At 32.6% G+C, this 16,359-nt stretch overlaps 2 protein-coding genes across 5 annotated transcripts; both read left to right on the forward strand.

Annotated features, from left to right (window-relative positions):
* The first annotated feature begins 50 nt into the window (after nucleotides 1–50).
* Nucleotides 51–11,729, forward strand: LOC141452616 (uncharacterized). Of its 4 annotated transcripts, XM_074124935.1 has the most exons (6): nucleotides 51–73; nucleotides 225–323; nucleotides 3,846–3,976; nucleotides 5,208–5,281; nucleotides 5,433–5,534; nucleotides 6,496–6,763. In XM_074124935.1, the coding sequence occupies exons 3-6, from the start codon at nucleotides 3,846–3,848 to the stop codon at nucleotides 6,639–6,641; spliced, it is 453 nt and encodes a 150-aa protein (XP_073981036.1). In that variant the 5' UTR covers nucleotides 51–73; nucleotides 225–323; the 3' UTR covers nucleotides 6,642–6,763. The 4 variants fall into 4 exon arrangements, with proteins under 4 accessions (XP_073981036.1, XP_073981035.1, XP_073981037.1 ...); XM_074124934.1 differs by lacking the exons at nucleotides 51–73; nucleotides 225–323; nucleotides 6,496–6,763 and adding exons at nucleotides 381–1,334; nucleotides 6,119–6,457; XM_074124936.1 differs by lacking the exons at nucleotides 51–73; nucleotides 225–323; nucleotides 6,496–6,763 and adding exons at nucleotides 385–1,334; nucleotides 11,233–11,729.
* Nucleotides 11,730–11,866: 137 nt separating this feature from the next.
* LOC141452615 (crustacyanin-A1 subunit-like) lies at nucleotides 11,867–15,742 on the forward strand. Its single transcript, XM_074124931.1, has 5 exons — nucleotides 11,867–12,059; nucleotides 13,116–13,246; nucleotides 14,249–14,322; nucleotides 14,550–14,651; nucleotides 15,303–15,742. Exons 1-5 carry the CDS (start codon nucleotides 11,949–11,951, stop codon nucleotides 15,446–15,448), a joined length of 564 nt encoding a protein of 187 aa, XP_073981032.1. The 5' UTR covers nucleotides 11,867–11,948; the 3' UTR covers nucleotides 15,449–15,742.
* Nucleotides 15,743–16,359: the final 617 nt, after the last annotated feature.

The following is a 16,359-nucleotide window of genomic DNA, read 5'->3' on the forward strand; positions in this document are numbered from 1 at the left end:
TTTAATGTTAATCGATCGAGTCTGAACACGGTTAAGCCTGTGGATTACAGGAGTTTAATTCTGGAAGGAGAAGGTAAGTAATAATCTGCAAATGTTAATTTCCTCGAGTTATGATTCAGTTCTCATTACTGTAAAAAATTAATTGAAATAGAATGTTAACATTCAATTCTCTTAAAGAGAAAAAGATAAAAATAATTGAATAGATTACTGTTCTTTTTCTTCAGGTTGGACCAGTAATCTATCTATGTGGATACTTGGTGCTGATCATCACTATTTAATTTTGTGATCCTGCGAAGAACATTTCTTTGGAATGTTCCACATAGGTATTGCGTTATAAATATTATTTTTTATCCCCTAAAGCGCAGGTTTTGTTTCTTCTATAGGGAGGGTGGCTCACTCCTCTCCTCGGACGAGATACTGCCATGATTTCAAAGGGACGGGAGGCATCCATTCTTTTCAGGTGCACGTGCTTTCTTTTCGGGTGTACGTGCACGTGCTAATGCTTATTGTCTATTGTTCTTCAGAAATACTATTTCTGTAATCTTAAATCCCCTACTGAGGTGTCCAACACCGCCCTTAAAAAGTGCATAGGAAGAGCCATAGATGTCAGCGTCTTCCCAGCTGGGATAATGTAACCTTGGTAATTGGGACATTTAATCGTCATTTTAAGCATTTGTAACTTGATCTTACTATAGTAAGACTAATGATTGGCAAAGGAAATGACTAATGACGTATTAATGATTGGCGAAGGAAAACTTAAAAAATCAAATAACAAAAATGTAACTATTCTAACTAGAAATTAAGCTTAGGTGGCCTCTTTTTTCCTAAGTTGTTAAACCCTGTTAATTTTGCGGCTAAAATGCAGAAATTTTGTAGATTGCTGTACAAAAAAGTAAGCTAAAAATAATTGTTGAAGGCCACTCCTTCTTGATTAGCAAATTGTTTATGAATTTAGATATTTCTTCGCCTAATTTTTATCTTAATTAAGTTTATTTATTAAATTCCAAACAAATTGAATTACTATAGCCTCTTCTCATTTAGTGAATCAGTTAGTAATATCTCACAATGACTAATAATATACGATGAACTATGATTAGATTACTGAAATTTCAATGAGTAAGGTGTACATATAAAATCATTTTGTGTGTTAGCCAAACATTATTTCTCCTATAAGCTTATTTTAGGATTTTTTTTTTATCTTAAATAATATTCCAACCACATTTATGTATTCGAAATCTATATTATTACTATTAACTACAACAGTTGTTTTAGTGAGTTCTGGTATAGGGAGATGCCCTACAAAATTCTCTACGCTTAAGATTAATTGGAATTTGGTAAGTTTTTTCCTGCCCTTGATTCGGCCGTTCACTGCACAAATCGATTAATCTCACTTTTTGAAACATCTTAATATTGAATAATAAATTAAGCCATTTTGATTAACTCTGTGCTGTAAAGTAAATCGTTGTAATAATTCAACTAAAATTTAGTAACAGGCGCTGAATGATAATGGTAAATTGATTTGAATTTATCATTTATCAATCTAAACGGAAATTTAAATAACTAATGTACATTATTTCATCGCATTTCTCAACTATGTATGGGGTTAATCGAGTTGTGCAGTGAACGGCTTAAAAATGAAAGCTTTCAAATTGCATGAGCGAACCTAATGATCCCGTCCTTTAATAGCCATAATTAAAACGTGTTATTGTACTTATCTTTATGATTTAAGTTTCCAACCATAACATAAGTGCCATATAATAAAGTTATTAAACACGGATTACTGTTGATACAAGTGCATTATAGCAACTTAGTCCGTAATTGCTTCATCATCCACAGTGACGAAACGACGCTTAAAGTCCTGCGGATTCTTCTGGAACAGCTGCAAACCGTCCTTGCAACACTTCACACGATTTCGTTTTTGGTCAAGCGTGAGCAATCGCGGCACCCATCTTGCGGATAGCTTTGTCATGTCCAAATGTTGATGCAAAATATTATGTACCCGTTCATTCGAGATGCCCACAGCACTAGCAATCTCACGCACCTTCACTCTTCTGTCATCCATCACCGTATCATGGATTTTATCAATGATTTCTGGAGTAGTAACCTCAACAGGGCGTCCAGAACGTTCAGCGTCACTTGTGCCCATATGGCCACTCCGAAAATTTTGAAACCACTTATAAACTGTTCTAATCGAAGGTGCAGAATCACCATAATGTTTATCAAGCTTCTCTTTAGTCTCCTGAGGCGTTTAGCCTTTCATAAAGTAGTGTTTAATCAACACACGAAATTCTTTTTCGTCCATATTTTGAAAATCACTCGACTTCCTCGATTCAAACGAATGCCAAACACAAAGAAATAGACCGATCTGGCTGAAACTTGGTGTGTGTTCTTCCAAGAGATGCTACTAACTAAACATAACCTCGATACGCGCCAGTAGTGCTATCTCTCTGACTTTGGACGGACTTTTCAAACGACCCTCGTATTGTCTGAACAAGAGAACACTGCCTAGTGGCTGTCAGTGCATAAGAAGAACCAATCTTAAGAGGTGCCAATAACCTCTTAAACGTACCTTAAAAATAAAAAAAAAGTTATAAAAATATTGAGAACGCATCAATACACAGGTTGTTCATTTTAAGACGGCTCAAATGCATTTCTCGCTTAAACGGTTGATCTAAGCAAAAAATGGTAAAGGTAAAATTGTTGCCCGTCACCTCTAATTTCAGAATATGTGACTTGATTTTAGATTCCTGCTCGCATACGCGGCTGACGCGCGGCCAAAAGTATGGGTTCGCAGTTGACCCCCATTTTCATACACAAAGTTTTAAAGAGGATAAAAAGTAATGAGAGAAACCGGAATTAATTTTAAATAAAATTAATTTTATGCCATTTTGTGTATGTTTGAGAACATCTAAAGCTCATAACATTTCACTCGAAATGAAAAATCATTCGGAAAACGACTTATTTCCCGATATTGAGAAAAATACTAGTTTTACTGCCTTAGAAATATTTTTAATAGGAAGAGGATGAAAAAATACATAAAAATGACCTATCGCGTGCTCTTCTTCCTCATTGGTAACAAGTTAATAAATACCAGATTTTGAAATGGCCTAGCACCTTTAATTTTAAAGATATCGAATTGCGGTTTCCGGTTTCTTTCATAACTTTGTATACTCTTTAAAACTGTGAATATGTAAATGGTGGTCAACTGCGAACCCTCACTTTTGGTCGCGCGTCAGCCGCGTATGCGAGCAGGAATCTAAAATCAAGTCACATATTCTGAAACTATTTGGTGACGGGCAACAAATTTTTCCTCTACCGTTTATCCCTCAGATCAACCGTTTAAGCATGAAATGCATTTGAGCCGTCTTAAAATGAACACCCTGTATACAAATTTGACCAGAAATGTTCCATTTATAATTGATTATGCAAGAAATTCGTTTATCACTTAATAGAAACCTCATCGTTCTTGAGGGTGTACAGAATAACTAACACTTTTTCGCCAACACTGTGGGGAAGACAGAAATGATTAAAATACATATTTTCTTGGGTTACACGAAGCTAGAGGACTAACTCTACCTACTCTCCCTTTTATCTACACACATTTTTTAAGTTTTACAAATGGCTACAATCTATTTACAAACTTCTGGGAGCAGTAGTAGGTCGCGGTGGATTCTGCTTCTATGAAATAAATCACTATCTCTTGTAGTTTATATTCTTATAGTTTACAAGTTTAAGCGAAGGTTTAATGAACATTGCATAATTTTTAATTTTCGATTATTTTAAGTGCTAAATTACTTGATTTATATTTTCATTTAAATAATATGTGTTTTATTTAATTTGCTTAGATGCATGGTGACTGGCATGAATATGCTTCTTATGGAGACGGTACTACTAGGTTGTGTTACAAGTGTATGAAATATTCAATTAGTTCCCAGGAAGGTTCACTGACCGTAAACCGATATTACAGATTAAAATTGTAAATTTTCACTATATTTACCTCTGTATATTATGTATTTTAAGACTGAAGTTGTGGCTAATGTTTTAAATTCAAACTCGCCGACATTAGAACTTGGAAAAACTTACTAAGCAAGTAGCAATAGCGAATCGCAAAAGTATATAGCAGCTTAATGGCTAACGAAGGGTTTGCTTAGCTGTACCTTTACACATTTATTTAATTTTTTTTCCTGTTGAACTGTCTTATTTAAGAAAAGGCTTTTTCTCTTCTGGGATTATTCTCGCCGACCTACCCTTATCTTTGGATTTTTAAAATGAATGTTTCAAATCACGATGTCTCTCATCATGGATACTATTTTAACCTCACTTTTGCTCACCCAGAATCGCCAAACTTGGAAGATCATTTATCTGAACATCTTTGAGTCTTACTCGAGTTACTGCTTCCCCCTTCATTAATTCTATGAAGTACTTTTATTTATTATAATAAACTTTTCATATCATTCTGTATTCATACAAAACGTGATTCAAACTTTCCTCCAATAACAATCATCCTTTCAAAATCAAAAATTGATTCTTATGAATCCTTTCAACCGTAGGCAACCTAAATCACTTCTGAAGGGCAATTTGACCTAAGCGCGCCCCTGCTTTGCAAACAAATAATTCATTTGCATTTCTGCAAGATTGCTTGATAGTGCAACTGCTTCAGTTTAGCCGACTGAAAAAACATATTTCAGTTCCGCACAGGAGCTCCCCACTTAACTGCTGCTTTTTCCATTTAAAAAGCATCTATATTCTATAGAGTGCAGCACATTTTTTAGGAACAGTGCATGCGATAGCTATCCTAAAAATTCTATTTTCTTTCGAGTTTAGCTTTTTAAAACAAATAAATGAATTTCTTCGTCATGTTAGTGAACAAGGTAAAGAATTGATCTAGATCTTTAGATAATGTAATTTATTTATCAATATTTCAACAATACTTATTTACCTGTTAATATTTAATTGAAAAAAATTATAAAGAAATGCTATTGAGAAAGTAACTTCGTTAAAAGCCTTAGCAGCCCTCAGAATAATTCTGTTTTTTCGCTAATAAAAAGAAAGAATACAGGATAGAGAATTGTCATCACAAATTACAGTTCTCCAGTTTACAGTTAAAAGGAAAACAAATTGCCAATTTCCTTCTAATAATCTATCCAGTGCAAACAAGCAATAAAAATATTCAAAATTATTTTGAATTTTTTTTAAACTGTTTGTAGATTTAATGTTGATGGATCGAGTCTATACACTGTTAAGCCTCTGAATAACAGTAATTTTATGCTGGAAGGAAAAGGTAAGCAATAATCTGCAAATGTTAATTTTCTCAAGTTATGATTCAGTCCTCTTTACTGCAAAAAATTAATTGAAATAGAATGTAAACATTCAATTCTCTTAAAGAGAAAAAGATAAAAATAATTGAAAAGATTACTGTTCTTTTTCTTCAGGTGGAACCAGAAGTATATCTATGTGGCTACTTGGTGGTGATTATTATAACTATTTAATTTTGTGGTCCTGCGAAGAACATTTTTTTGGAATGTACCACACAGGTATTGCGTTAAAAATATTATTTTTTATTCTCTAAAGCGCACGTTTTCCCCTTCTATAGGGGAGTGGCTCGCTCTTCTCCTCGAACAAGGTACTGCCATGATTTCAAAAGCGAAGGATACCTATCCATTCTTTTCAAGTGCACGTGCTAATGCCTTCGCTTATTATCTATTGTTCTTCAGAAATACTATTGCTGTAATCTTAAATTCCCTACTGAGGTGTCCTGTCCAACACCGCCCTTAAAAAGTGCATTTCCTTAATTTTGATCCTGTAAAGGGATTTGGAATGGTCATAATCCGTACGAAATGCTAGGAAGAGCCATAGATGTCACTTCAATCCCAGATGGGATAATGTAACCTTGGTAATTTGGACATTTAATCGTCGTTATAAACATTTGTATTTCATAAGGGAATGAACCACATATTCCTCTAGAATGATACTTTAGTGGAAACACCCGCTCTATCTAACTGCCCCAAAATGAATGTACTAAGTATAAATTTATGTAGGCATCCTTAATGAGAATGAGAAATTTAAGTATACAGTAGCAACCACAGTAGCAGTCATAAAGTAATCGCTTTTTTCACAGGCGAGGATTTTCCTGGCTACTTACTAAATTATAGGTCTTGAACGAGCAGTAAAAGCTCATATCTTCCTGTTAACATTTTTCCAAAATAGCAAATAGCTATGCACGAAGAGAAGATACCCACTCTGAGTCGGCGATATAACTACATAACCAAACTCGACTCTTGCAAAGTTATATGAAGTTTAATGAATTTTTCACTGAGAACTGTACTATGTATTTAATAATATGAAAACTCTAAATGATAAATATGCAGAGATTTGTACATTTGTTGTTTGTACATTATTTGTTTTGTTTCCTCCTCCTAATCTCTTGGATTTATCTACTCTGACTCTTTCTTGCAACTAAAAAAATTATTCTTATATATATATATATTGTTATAGAATCGTCTTGGATCTTAACTGAATATCGTACTGAAACGCTGACAGATAAGATGGAAAAAGATATAAAGAGCGTACTAAACAGAGAAAATATAGATCTCAGTTGGTATGGCTCGGTCACACAGAATTCATGCGATCAAAATCATTAAGAGTATGAACAATTTCAATTATTTTTAAAGAAGAAGTAAACAAATATGTTAATATTGTGTTTAGTTAGCTTATAAAAATAAAATAAACAATCGAATGAATGGTTCGAATTCTTATCTTTAAAGATTTGAGTTTTTTATTCTGTGAATCCATCCACATACAAATGCACATTCAAAAAATATTCACTACTATTTTAACATTGGGATAAACATTTAATGGAGTCTGGATTCTCAATTCGAAAGCCTTATAACTTAATGCACTATCGAATATAAAAATAGTATTTAATCGTGCCGAATCCGACATTAAATACAGCTTTCTTATTCTACTAGAGTGTTATGAATTAAATAAATATCAAACGTATTTAATAAAGTTAGTTGATTAATAAAGTTAAGAGCCAATTGCAATTCTTAAGAAATCTGAATTAATGTCACCTCTCATCACGCTAAATCTAGAGTCATGTGGAGTAGTTACAATTATTGCCTGTGTAATCTTTATTTCGATTGTTAAAGGTAAGATTCTTGATATCAGGTTGGGAAATCCGCAGGAATGAAAAACAATTCAAGTCCAACCTAACTAAACCTATTATTGTTAGATGATAGCAATAACGGCACAAAAGCGTGCTTTTATTTAATTCTTACATGCTCTTTCAACACATTAACGTTGAAGTTACTTTTTGGACCTTTTGGATAATAATACAGCTGGTTGTTTAACTTTTCTAGTTAAAAAAAATAGATAGATTTATTTCTTTCTTAGAACTAATTTAGAAAATGGTGTTTTCATCAACAAAACTGGCATCTCTAAACACTACAAACTTTATTTATGGCAAGCAAACAACACTTACATTTTAAAAATTATCAGCAATGTAGTTAAAAAAATATTATTTGAAAATTTAGCTTTTTCTCTTATCGCAGTTTTTGTGATTAAATGCTTTTGAAACTTAAATTTCTGTTCAAGAGGTTTTGGCTTCTTTACAACATACAAGTTCATTGTAATCATAGTTCTCTTAGAAATGTTTGAAACTGTAGGCGACATTGTCTGTTCAAATGAAACTTTTCGGTGATTTCCAAAGTGACATTAAACCTGAATGGCCTCTTCGGACAGTTTCACATGTTACATATCGGAAATTTGCATTCAATTCCTTATTCATTCATTAAACTTGGGACAGAATCCGTTCACCAAGCGCCACTTTAAAGAAGTAGATTCTCCGTCTAAAGAAGTTTTCTTAAAATGTTTTCAAATAATAGTAATAGACGTGGCATTGTGGTTGCTGAGGTCATTAACGCCCCTGATCATCTTTCTATTCGCAATGCATCCCCTTTTTTTTTAAATTTTAAAAAGACGGGGCGGGACCATCCCCACGGCACCGCAGCCACACGAGGCTTATGCAATGCATCCCCTTTCTATCGGTATGAGAAATCAAAAACTAAGGCGGGAATGAAAGAGAGAAAGACAAGATTCTTTAGATGTTTCCTCTGCTTCTAGTTTAGTCTTTGAGAAGATGTTTTCTGACATTTTTTGACACACAAAAAAATGGTTATTTAATATTTGTAGTTAGCTCAAACTAATAAAAGTAAATAATCGAAGCAATGATTCAATTCTTTTTTTTATAGTGCACATTCATAAAATATACACTATTTTTTAACATTAGGATAAATGTTTCACAGAGATTTAATTCCCAATTATGCAGCTTTGTACCTTAATGCGCTACCCCCCCCCCCCCGAAAAAAGTATTTAACAGTGCCGGGTGCAACACTGAGTACAGCTTTCTTATTTTACAGATGTTTAATGAATTAAATTACTTTCAAACGTTCTTAGTGATCGTTGTTCGTTTTAAGAAGCCAAACTGTCTTCGGAAGTTTTAATTAATGTCACATATTCGTTCCGGTAGGACAGTTTTAAGGGTTAATCGTCAAAAAGTGCATACTTAACATTTTAAACTGTAAGTTTTTGTTAAGGAGATAAAAATAAAATAAATAATCGAATCAATGATTCAATTCTTTTCTTTAAAGATTTGTATTTTTTAACAATGTATCCATCCTCATGTAAATGCACATTCATAAAATATACACTATTTTTTAACATTAGGATAAATGTTTCTCAGAGATTTAATTCCCAATTATACAGCTTAGTACCTTAATGCGCTACCCAATACAAAAAAGTATTTAATAGTGCCGAGTGCGACATTGAATAAAGCTTTCTTATTCTACAAAAGTTTAATGAATTAAATTACTTTCAAACGTTCTTAGTGATCGTTGTTGGTTTTAAGAAGCCAAACTGTCTTCGGAAGTTTTAATTAATGTCACATATTCGTTCTGCGATTATTATCGCCCCTAGGGAAGGGATTAACTATGCGGTTAGCGTACTGGACTCCCATGCGGAAGGCTCGGGTTCAAATCCAGCTGCTGACCCTTAGATTTTCTCTTCCTAGGAGCTTCTTACAGTTCACTGTCCGCTGATGGACAGTGTTGTCTGTAACGAGAAAACACTGTCCGGAAAAAGCTCCGGGCGCTAATGACCTCAGCTGTTGATGCGCAAAAAAAAAAAAAAAAAAAACTTTTTCGGCTGCCTCTGCTTTGAGATTTTAACACATCATTTCTGCTTCTATTTGTGCATTCCATGCTCTTTTAAATGCACTTGTGATGCATTTCACTTTGTTACAAACGGTACAGAACCTTTGAGAGTACTTTAGGAATCCTCACGTTCTACTTAACTAGATAAAATAGCAAGCTCCCGTGAAGCAGAGTTTTTCCTACTTCGCCCGGACAATACGTAGAAATACTCTACGTAAACCTTAGTACAGCCTAATTTAAATATTAAATTTCATCTTCGTGCAAATAGTAGTTTTTTGAGATATTTTATTCAAACCATAAACACACACACAGACTAATGCCTAAAAACCACTTTTTTGGGGTTAAAAACGGATATTTCTGGCAATGAAAATTTGGCTTGATTGCAATACTTTCCTTAAATAGTGAGAGAAAATAAATATAACTTGTATTAAACCTTAAGTAAAAATTATTAAATACAATCTAATTTGTTCCTAATTCTCTCAAGTCAGTCACTTAAAAGTGCAGTAATTAGTTAATCTAATTTTCCTTGTTGTATCTCTCTTGATTTTTTGTAAAACTTTAGGTTTAAACTTATTTCAAGTATATAGAAAATTAAAATAAAAAAAACTTACGAGCACATAAAAATGGTTACAGTATAATCAGCAGTGAAATGTTAAAAGCTTTATCTAGGTTGGAATGGATTTATTGATATTAATATATCATAGTTAATAAAGTAATTGGAATAATATTATGGTAAAATAATAATAAATTTTCAATTGGGAGTTATGCACTGAGTAATCTAAACACGAATACAACTAGTAATGTTAATTTTTTAAAAAATATTGAATTTAAGGAACGTTTGTTTGTTCCTCCAAACGTCAAACTATTAAAACTAAATCAGAAGGTTAAATTAAATAAAATACGTGAACCGAATAATACCGATGATTGCCGACTACATTTGGGTACATATACACAGTTGAAACAGATTGTGGAAGGTAACAATCTAAGAGAATTACATTGTTCCAAAAGCATGAAAATGCACTATATATTTTTTTTCATAAGTTGATCTCTAAATACTATTTAATAAAGGCCCTTGTAAATGGCTTTTTACAAGATTTTGGTCTAAGGCCAGAATTCGATCATGTATCACATTTTGCTTTATTTGAAGTGTTTCTAAGCTGTTAGTAATATTCTCATGGTTCTTTGCTGGTTTTTTTCATTCCTTAATTTGCTTAATGTAAACACTTTTCTTTGAGTTTTGTAAATTAGTTCAGCATCTGTAAGAGTTTCGACTGATTTCTAATGCAATTAATTCATAGCAATTTTGGAGAAGGAGATACATCTTAAAATAAAACAATCAATTGTTACGCATTTTCAGTTATTTCTAAGCATGTTTTTCTGCCATTTTGAGCTGTTTCGGATTTTCATCTTCACGAGAGAACAAGTCATCATGATATTGTCTAGCATTACTGTTTTAAACTACGATCCGTACTTTATTAAGTGGGTTAGCTGAAGATCATAATCTCTAAACCGGCAATAACTTTACTGAATGAATTATTTTTTGAAGATTTCCCTAAAATTTAGTTAATTGGTCTTAAGCAATGTATCTGTTGCTTTTACTAAACACATTTATCTGGAGTTTTGCTTTTAAATCTATTTAAATGTGCAATATCTAATTTTGTGCGTTCGCAAGCTCTTTTAAATGCACTTGAGTGGCATTTCGCTTTGTCGCACATGGCACAGACCATTTGAGAATACTTTGGGAAGAATCCTCATGTGCGAGTTAACTCGATAGATGCAGGTTCCGTAAAGCAGATTTTTTCCTGATCCGCCCGGGAACTCAGACTACATCAATGCTTTTCAGAAAGTCTATATAGGCAGTCACTCACTGTTTGAATCAACTTCATAGCATTTGGTAGTCAGAAGAACCACGGGATGTAAGTACATTTTAACTCCATTATAAAATAAACCCGTTTATTTGGTAAGAACTTACTATGTTCTTAGCATTCATATAAACAACTTATTTATTTTCCTGTATTAACAGCATAATACAGAAGGCGGAAGAAGAATATTAAGGCACTATAAATACATTTTTGTGAAATAAACAGCATTTTTTCTGCATAATGAAAACGTTGTCAGTGCTAGACGTGCAGTGCTTTTCAGAGGACGCACTGACAATGTTGAAAATCCTAACTTTCACCGTGTAAGCAACTTGACACCAACATTTTTAAAATCAGCCTGTCAAATTAGGAACTATCCGTTGGCGAAGGTAAAATATTTTAAAAATAAAAAATTGTAGCCATTCTAACTAGAAAATAAGATAGGGTGGACACTTTTTTCCTATGTTTTTAGCTCTGTCCATTTTACAGCTAAAACGCTGAAATTGTATAGCTCGCCTGTACAAACAGAATAGTGTACTAAAAATTGGAAAACATTTGGAGGTCATACCTTCTTGACATAAGTAAATTGTGTATGAAAAAAACATCGTATCTGATATTTCCTCACCTAATTCTTATCTTAATTAAGCTTATTCATAATATTTCTTACAATTTGAATTGCTTTTGACTTTTTTATTTAGTGAATCAGTATTTAATACGTCAGTAAGGGCAATACAAACTAAAATATGATTAGATAACAGAAATTTCAATATCTAAGATGTAGTATAAAAACATTTTTAAGTATCAGCCAAATATCATTTGTTCCATCAGCTTTTATTAGGATTTTTTTATTTTATCTTAAATAAGAATCCAACCACATATAATGTATTTCAAATCTTTAATATTAATATTAACTACAACAGTTGTTTTAGTAAGTTGTGGTAAAGGAAGATGCCCAACAAAAGACAATGCGGCTGTACCAAACTGGCCTTCGGTGAGTTTGTTATTTTTTTTCTGGCATTAATTAATTTAAGCTCTCAACTTGCATGAACGAACATCATGATCCAGACCTTTAATTGCCACAGTTAAAACGTGTTATACTTATCTTTAAGTTTTAAGTTTCATACCATATCATAGGTGTCATATACTAAAGTTATTAAATATGGATGACTGTTGAAACAGGAGCATAATAGCATCTCAGTTCCTAATAGCGTTTAATCTGCCTAACTTAGTTTGATTTTCTTCGTCGTCTCGTGCATGTTTGTTGTATCCCTGATCAAGATTCGAACTTCATTTGTTGTCTGAATTAGATTAATCAGTTTGGTGTACCAATTTTGACTTCATTACCTTAACGTCTCGCACTACTCTTGGTGAATCAACTCTGGTTCCTAAGCCCAGCCTTAAATTCTGTCTTCTTAAAAGCTTCTTACAGCCCACTGTACTGTGGTTGGCAGTGTTATTTGAACGGAGGCTGGGGTGCTTTCAAAAAAAGTACCCCGGCGCTAAGAACTTCAGATTTAACGCACCTTGAAAATAAAAAGAAAAAAAAAATCTTACGTGTTTCAATAACCGCAACAGTAATCTTATATTCATTCTCCATTTTATAATATTCCATTATCCAAGACATTTGTTTATTTCTTAATATAAAAACCTCATCGTTCTTGAAGGTGTACAGAATAGCTTCTTAATACTAACACTTCTTTTCCAACACTCTATAGGGAAGACAGAAATGGTTAAAATGCACATTTTCTTGGGTTTACCGAACCCACTGACATACTCTACCCAATTTTCCTTTCACTCACACATTGAACATTTTTTACGTTTTACAAATTCCTACAATCTGTTTACATACATCAGGGAGCAGTAGTAGATCCATGCTTCTTTTAAATAAATCACTATATTTTGTAGTTTATATAAGGCTAGTTTCTACAAGTTTATGCGAAGGTTTAATGAACATTGTATAATTTTTATTTTTCGAATATTTTAAGAGCTAAATTAATTCATTTATATTTTCGTTTAAATAATATGTGTTTTCATTTAATTTGCTTAGATATCTGGTGACTGGTATGAATTTGCTTCCTATGGAGACGGTACTACTAGGTTGTGTTACAAGTGTATAAAATATTCAATTAGTTCCCAGGAAGATTTAGTGGCCGTCAAACGAAATTACATGTTAAAATTGTAAATAATTTACCTCTTTTTATAATGTACTTTTAAGACTGAAGTTGTGGCTAATGTTTTTAATCCAAATTCGCCGACATTAGAACTTGGAAAAACTCACTATGCAAGTAGTTAGAGCGTATCGCAAAAGTATTTAGCAGCTTAATGGCTAACTAAGGTTTTGCTTAGTTTAGCCCATACCCTTACACATTTATTTAATATATTCAACTGGCAATCTCACTTCTGTAAGAGAGAAAAATGAGAATCAAGCTACGATAAAAACTACTCTCTTGCCTGTAATAACTGATTGCATCTTATGAATCCTTTCCTACCGCAGTCACGTCTTCGGCTAACTTTGACCTGCATGCGTACTTGCTTTGCAAGCAAATATTTCATTGATAATCTTAATTCTAACAATGTACGGCATCTATACTTAGTGTGTGAAACTACTAGATTTTTAGCCTACTTAAAAACATATTCCGGATCCACACAGAATCTCTCACTTAACTTAAGCAGTGCTCAGAGTTTGTAATCTACAGAGTACAGCAAATTTATTATCTACAGTGCAAGTGACAGGAATACTTTTAAATATTTAATACTCTTTCGAATAAACTTCTGCTTTTTTAAATCTGGTGAATGCATTACCTCTCCATGTCAGCGATTAAAATAAATAGAGATCTAAATCTTTAGAAATTGTAATTTATTTGTTTATTTATATTTTAACAATTCTTATTTACTTTTTCACGTTAGAACGGAAAAAAATCTTGATGAAATCTTAAATAGAAAATAACTTTGTTATCCAAGTTCCTTATCCACTTTGCATCTGTAGCGCCTTGAATAAATCCGTGCTTTGGCTAATAAAAATTAATAATATATGTTGGAGAATCTTAAATTACAATACTGCCAATGATCAGCTATAAAAGAAAAACATATGCCAATTTCATTTCAATAATCAATCCACTAATGAAATAAAAAAGTAATGATTCAAATTTAATTTATTTATTCATATTTAATTCTTTGTAGGTTTAATATTAAAGGATCGAGTCAGTATACGGTGAAATCAGTGGGTTACAGAAATTTTATACTGGAAGGAAAAGGTAAGTTATAATCTTCAAAAAGTAGGTTCACACAAGTTTTGTGTTAAATCTCTTTTGTGTAAAGAATAGATATTGAATTGCAAACATTCAATTGTGTTAACGTAAGTTGAATAATAAAGGGCGTTAGTACCAGGAGAGTGCATCCTAAGCTTAAGGGCATCTTAAAATTATAAATAATTATTTAAAAAAGAAGTATATCATTGAAATGTTCACTTTTCTTTTTTTAGGTTTGACCAGTAATCTAAATACGTGTCTTCTTGATGCAACTTATAACGATTATTTAATTTTGTGGTCCTGCAAAGAATATTTTTTTGGTGCATTCCATACAGGTATGGTATTATAAATATTTTTGTATTTATTTATTTATTTAAATTCGTAGATTTTTCTACAGAGAGTATGACTCACAATTCCAGATGGGATAATGTAACCTTGGTAATCGGGACATTTAATCGTCCTTAAAAACATTTGTATTTCATAAGTGAATGGACCACATGTTTCCTTAGAATGACACTTTAATGCAAGCATCCGCTTCTAATTATTTGAAATTAGCTTAGTAAGCTAATTATTTTAAATCTTATCGCCCTAAAATGAGTGTACCGAGTACAAATTTAGCTTAGCATCTATAATTCGGTATGAGAAGTTAAAGAATATCGTAGGAAGCCAGTGCAAGTCAGAAAGAAATTGCTTTTTTTTTCCAGGCACGACTTTACGTCCACCTACTAAATTTTATGTCTTGAATAAGCTGTGTGCATATTCTTTTCTATTAAAACTTTTCCAAATAAATATTAGCAATATATATGCGGCCCAAAATGGGGATCTCATTATTTATAAATTTGATAGCCCTATACATTGAGCAATTTGGCTTAGCAGAGATTTGTATATTTGTTTATATGGCTTGTCATTTTCGTCTTAATCTCTTGGATGTGTCTACTTTGAGGCTTTCTTAAAAACTAAAAAAATATATAATTTTTTTTTTATAGAATCGTCATGGATCTTAACCCGAAAGCCAACCGAAACTTTGTCTAGTGAAATCGAAGCGAAAATAAAGGACGCATTAAATAAACAAAATGTAGATCTTAGCTGGTATGGTCCGGTCACACAGAATTCTTGCACTTATGATTATTAAGAGTATGAACAATTTTCATTATTTTTAAAGAAGAAATAAACAAATATGTTAATATTGTGTTTAGTTAGCTTATTAAAACTGTCCGGTAGGACAGTTGTATAAGGGTTAATCGTCAAAAAGTGCATACTTAACATTTTAAACTGTAAGTTTTTGTTAAGGAGATAAAAATAAAATAAATAATCGAATCAATGATTCTGTTCTTTTCTTTAAAGATTTGTATTTTTTAACAATGTATCCATCCTCATGTAAATGCACATTCATAAAATATACACTATTTTTTAACATTAGGATAAATGTTTCTCAGAGATTTAATTCCCAATTATACAGCTTAGTACCTTAATGCGCTACCCAATACAAAAAAGTATTTAATAGTGCCGAGTGCGACATTGAATAAAGCTTTCTTATTCTACAAAAGTTTAATGAATTAAATTACTTTCAAACGTTCTTAGTGATCGTTGTTGGTTTTAACGAGCCAAACTCTCTTCGAAAGTTTTAATTCATGTCACATATTCGTTCTGCGATTATCGCCCCTATTATCTATCTATTCGCAATGCATTCCCTTTCTATCAGTACGAGAAATCAAAAACTAAAGCGGGAGTGAGAGAGAGCAGAAACTTGGTACCCGTCTGCTACCATATTTTAGAGATTTTAGACAAGACTTCTTTAGATGTTTCCTCTCTTCCTGTTTTAGTCTCCGAGAAGATGTTTTCTGATCTTTTGGCCTTGAAAGAAAGCAAAGGTCCAGAACTTGCGACCAGCCACCATCGAACCACTAACAGATGTGTCTAGAATCTAACAGGATGAACCTATATGAGCTGGTTCTATATAAATTCTTCTCTAGCCCAATAGCTTGTGGATATTTTCGCCAATGTCGGACGCAAGACAACCTTCATAAATGCCCAAATATATAG

The sequence above is a fragment of the Rhodnius prolixus genome, unplaced genomic scaffold (genome assembly GCF_049639745.1).
Source record: "Rhodnius prolixus isolate KJV_2025 unplaced genomic scaffold, Rpr scaffold_3, whole genome shotgun sequence".
NCBI classification, from domain to species: Eukaryota; Metazoa; Arthropoda; class Insecta; order Hemiptera; family Reduviidae; genus Rhodnius; species Rhodnius prolixus.

Bases quoted from the DNA above. Each gene is read 5' to 3' on its own strand.
- LOC141452616 (XM_074124932.1), top strand. From the start codon at position 1,224: ATGTATTCGAAATCTATATTATTACTATTAACTACAACAGTTGTTTTA. The intron at 1,335-3,845 runs GTAAGTTTTTTC...TAATTTGCTTAG, and splicing joins TTAAGATTAATTGGAATTTG to ATGCATGGTGACTGGCATGA. The intron at 5,535-6,495 runs GTATTGCGTTAA...ATATTGTTATAG, and splicing joins TTTTGGAATGTACCACACAG to AATCGTCTTGGATCTTAACT.
- LOC141452615 (XM_074124931.1), top strand. From the start codon at position 11,949: ATGTATTTCAAATCTTTAATATTAATATTAACTACAACAGTTGTTTTA. The intron at 12,060-13,115 runs GTGAGTTTGTTA...TAATTTGCTTAG, and splicing joins CTGTACCAAACTGGCCTTCG to ATATCTGGTGACTGGTATGA. The intron at 14,323-14,549 runs GTAAGTTATAAT...TTCTTTTTTTAG, and splicing joins TTTTATACTGGAAGGAAAAG to GTTTGACCAGTAATCTAAAT.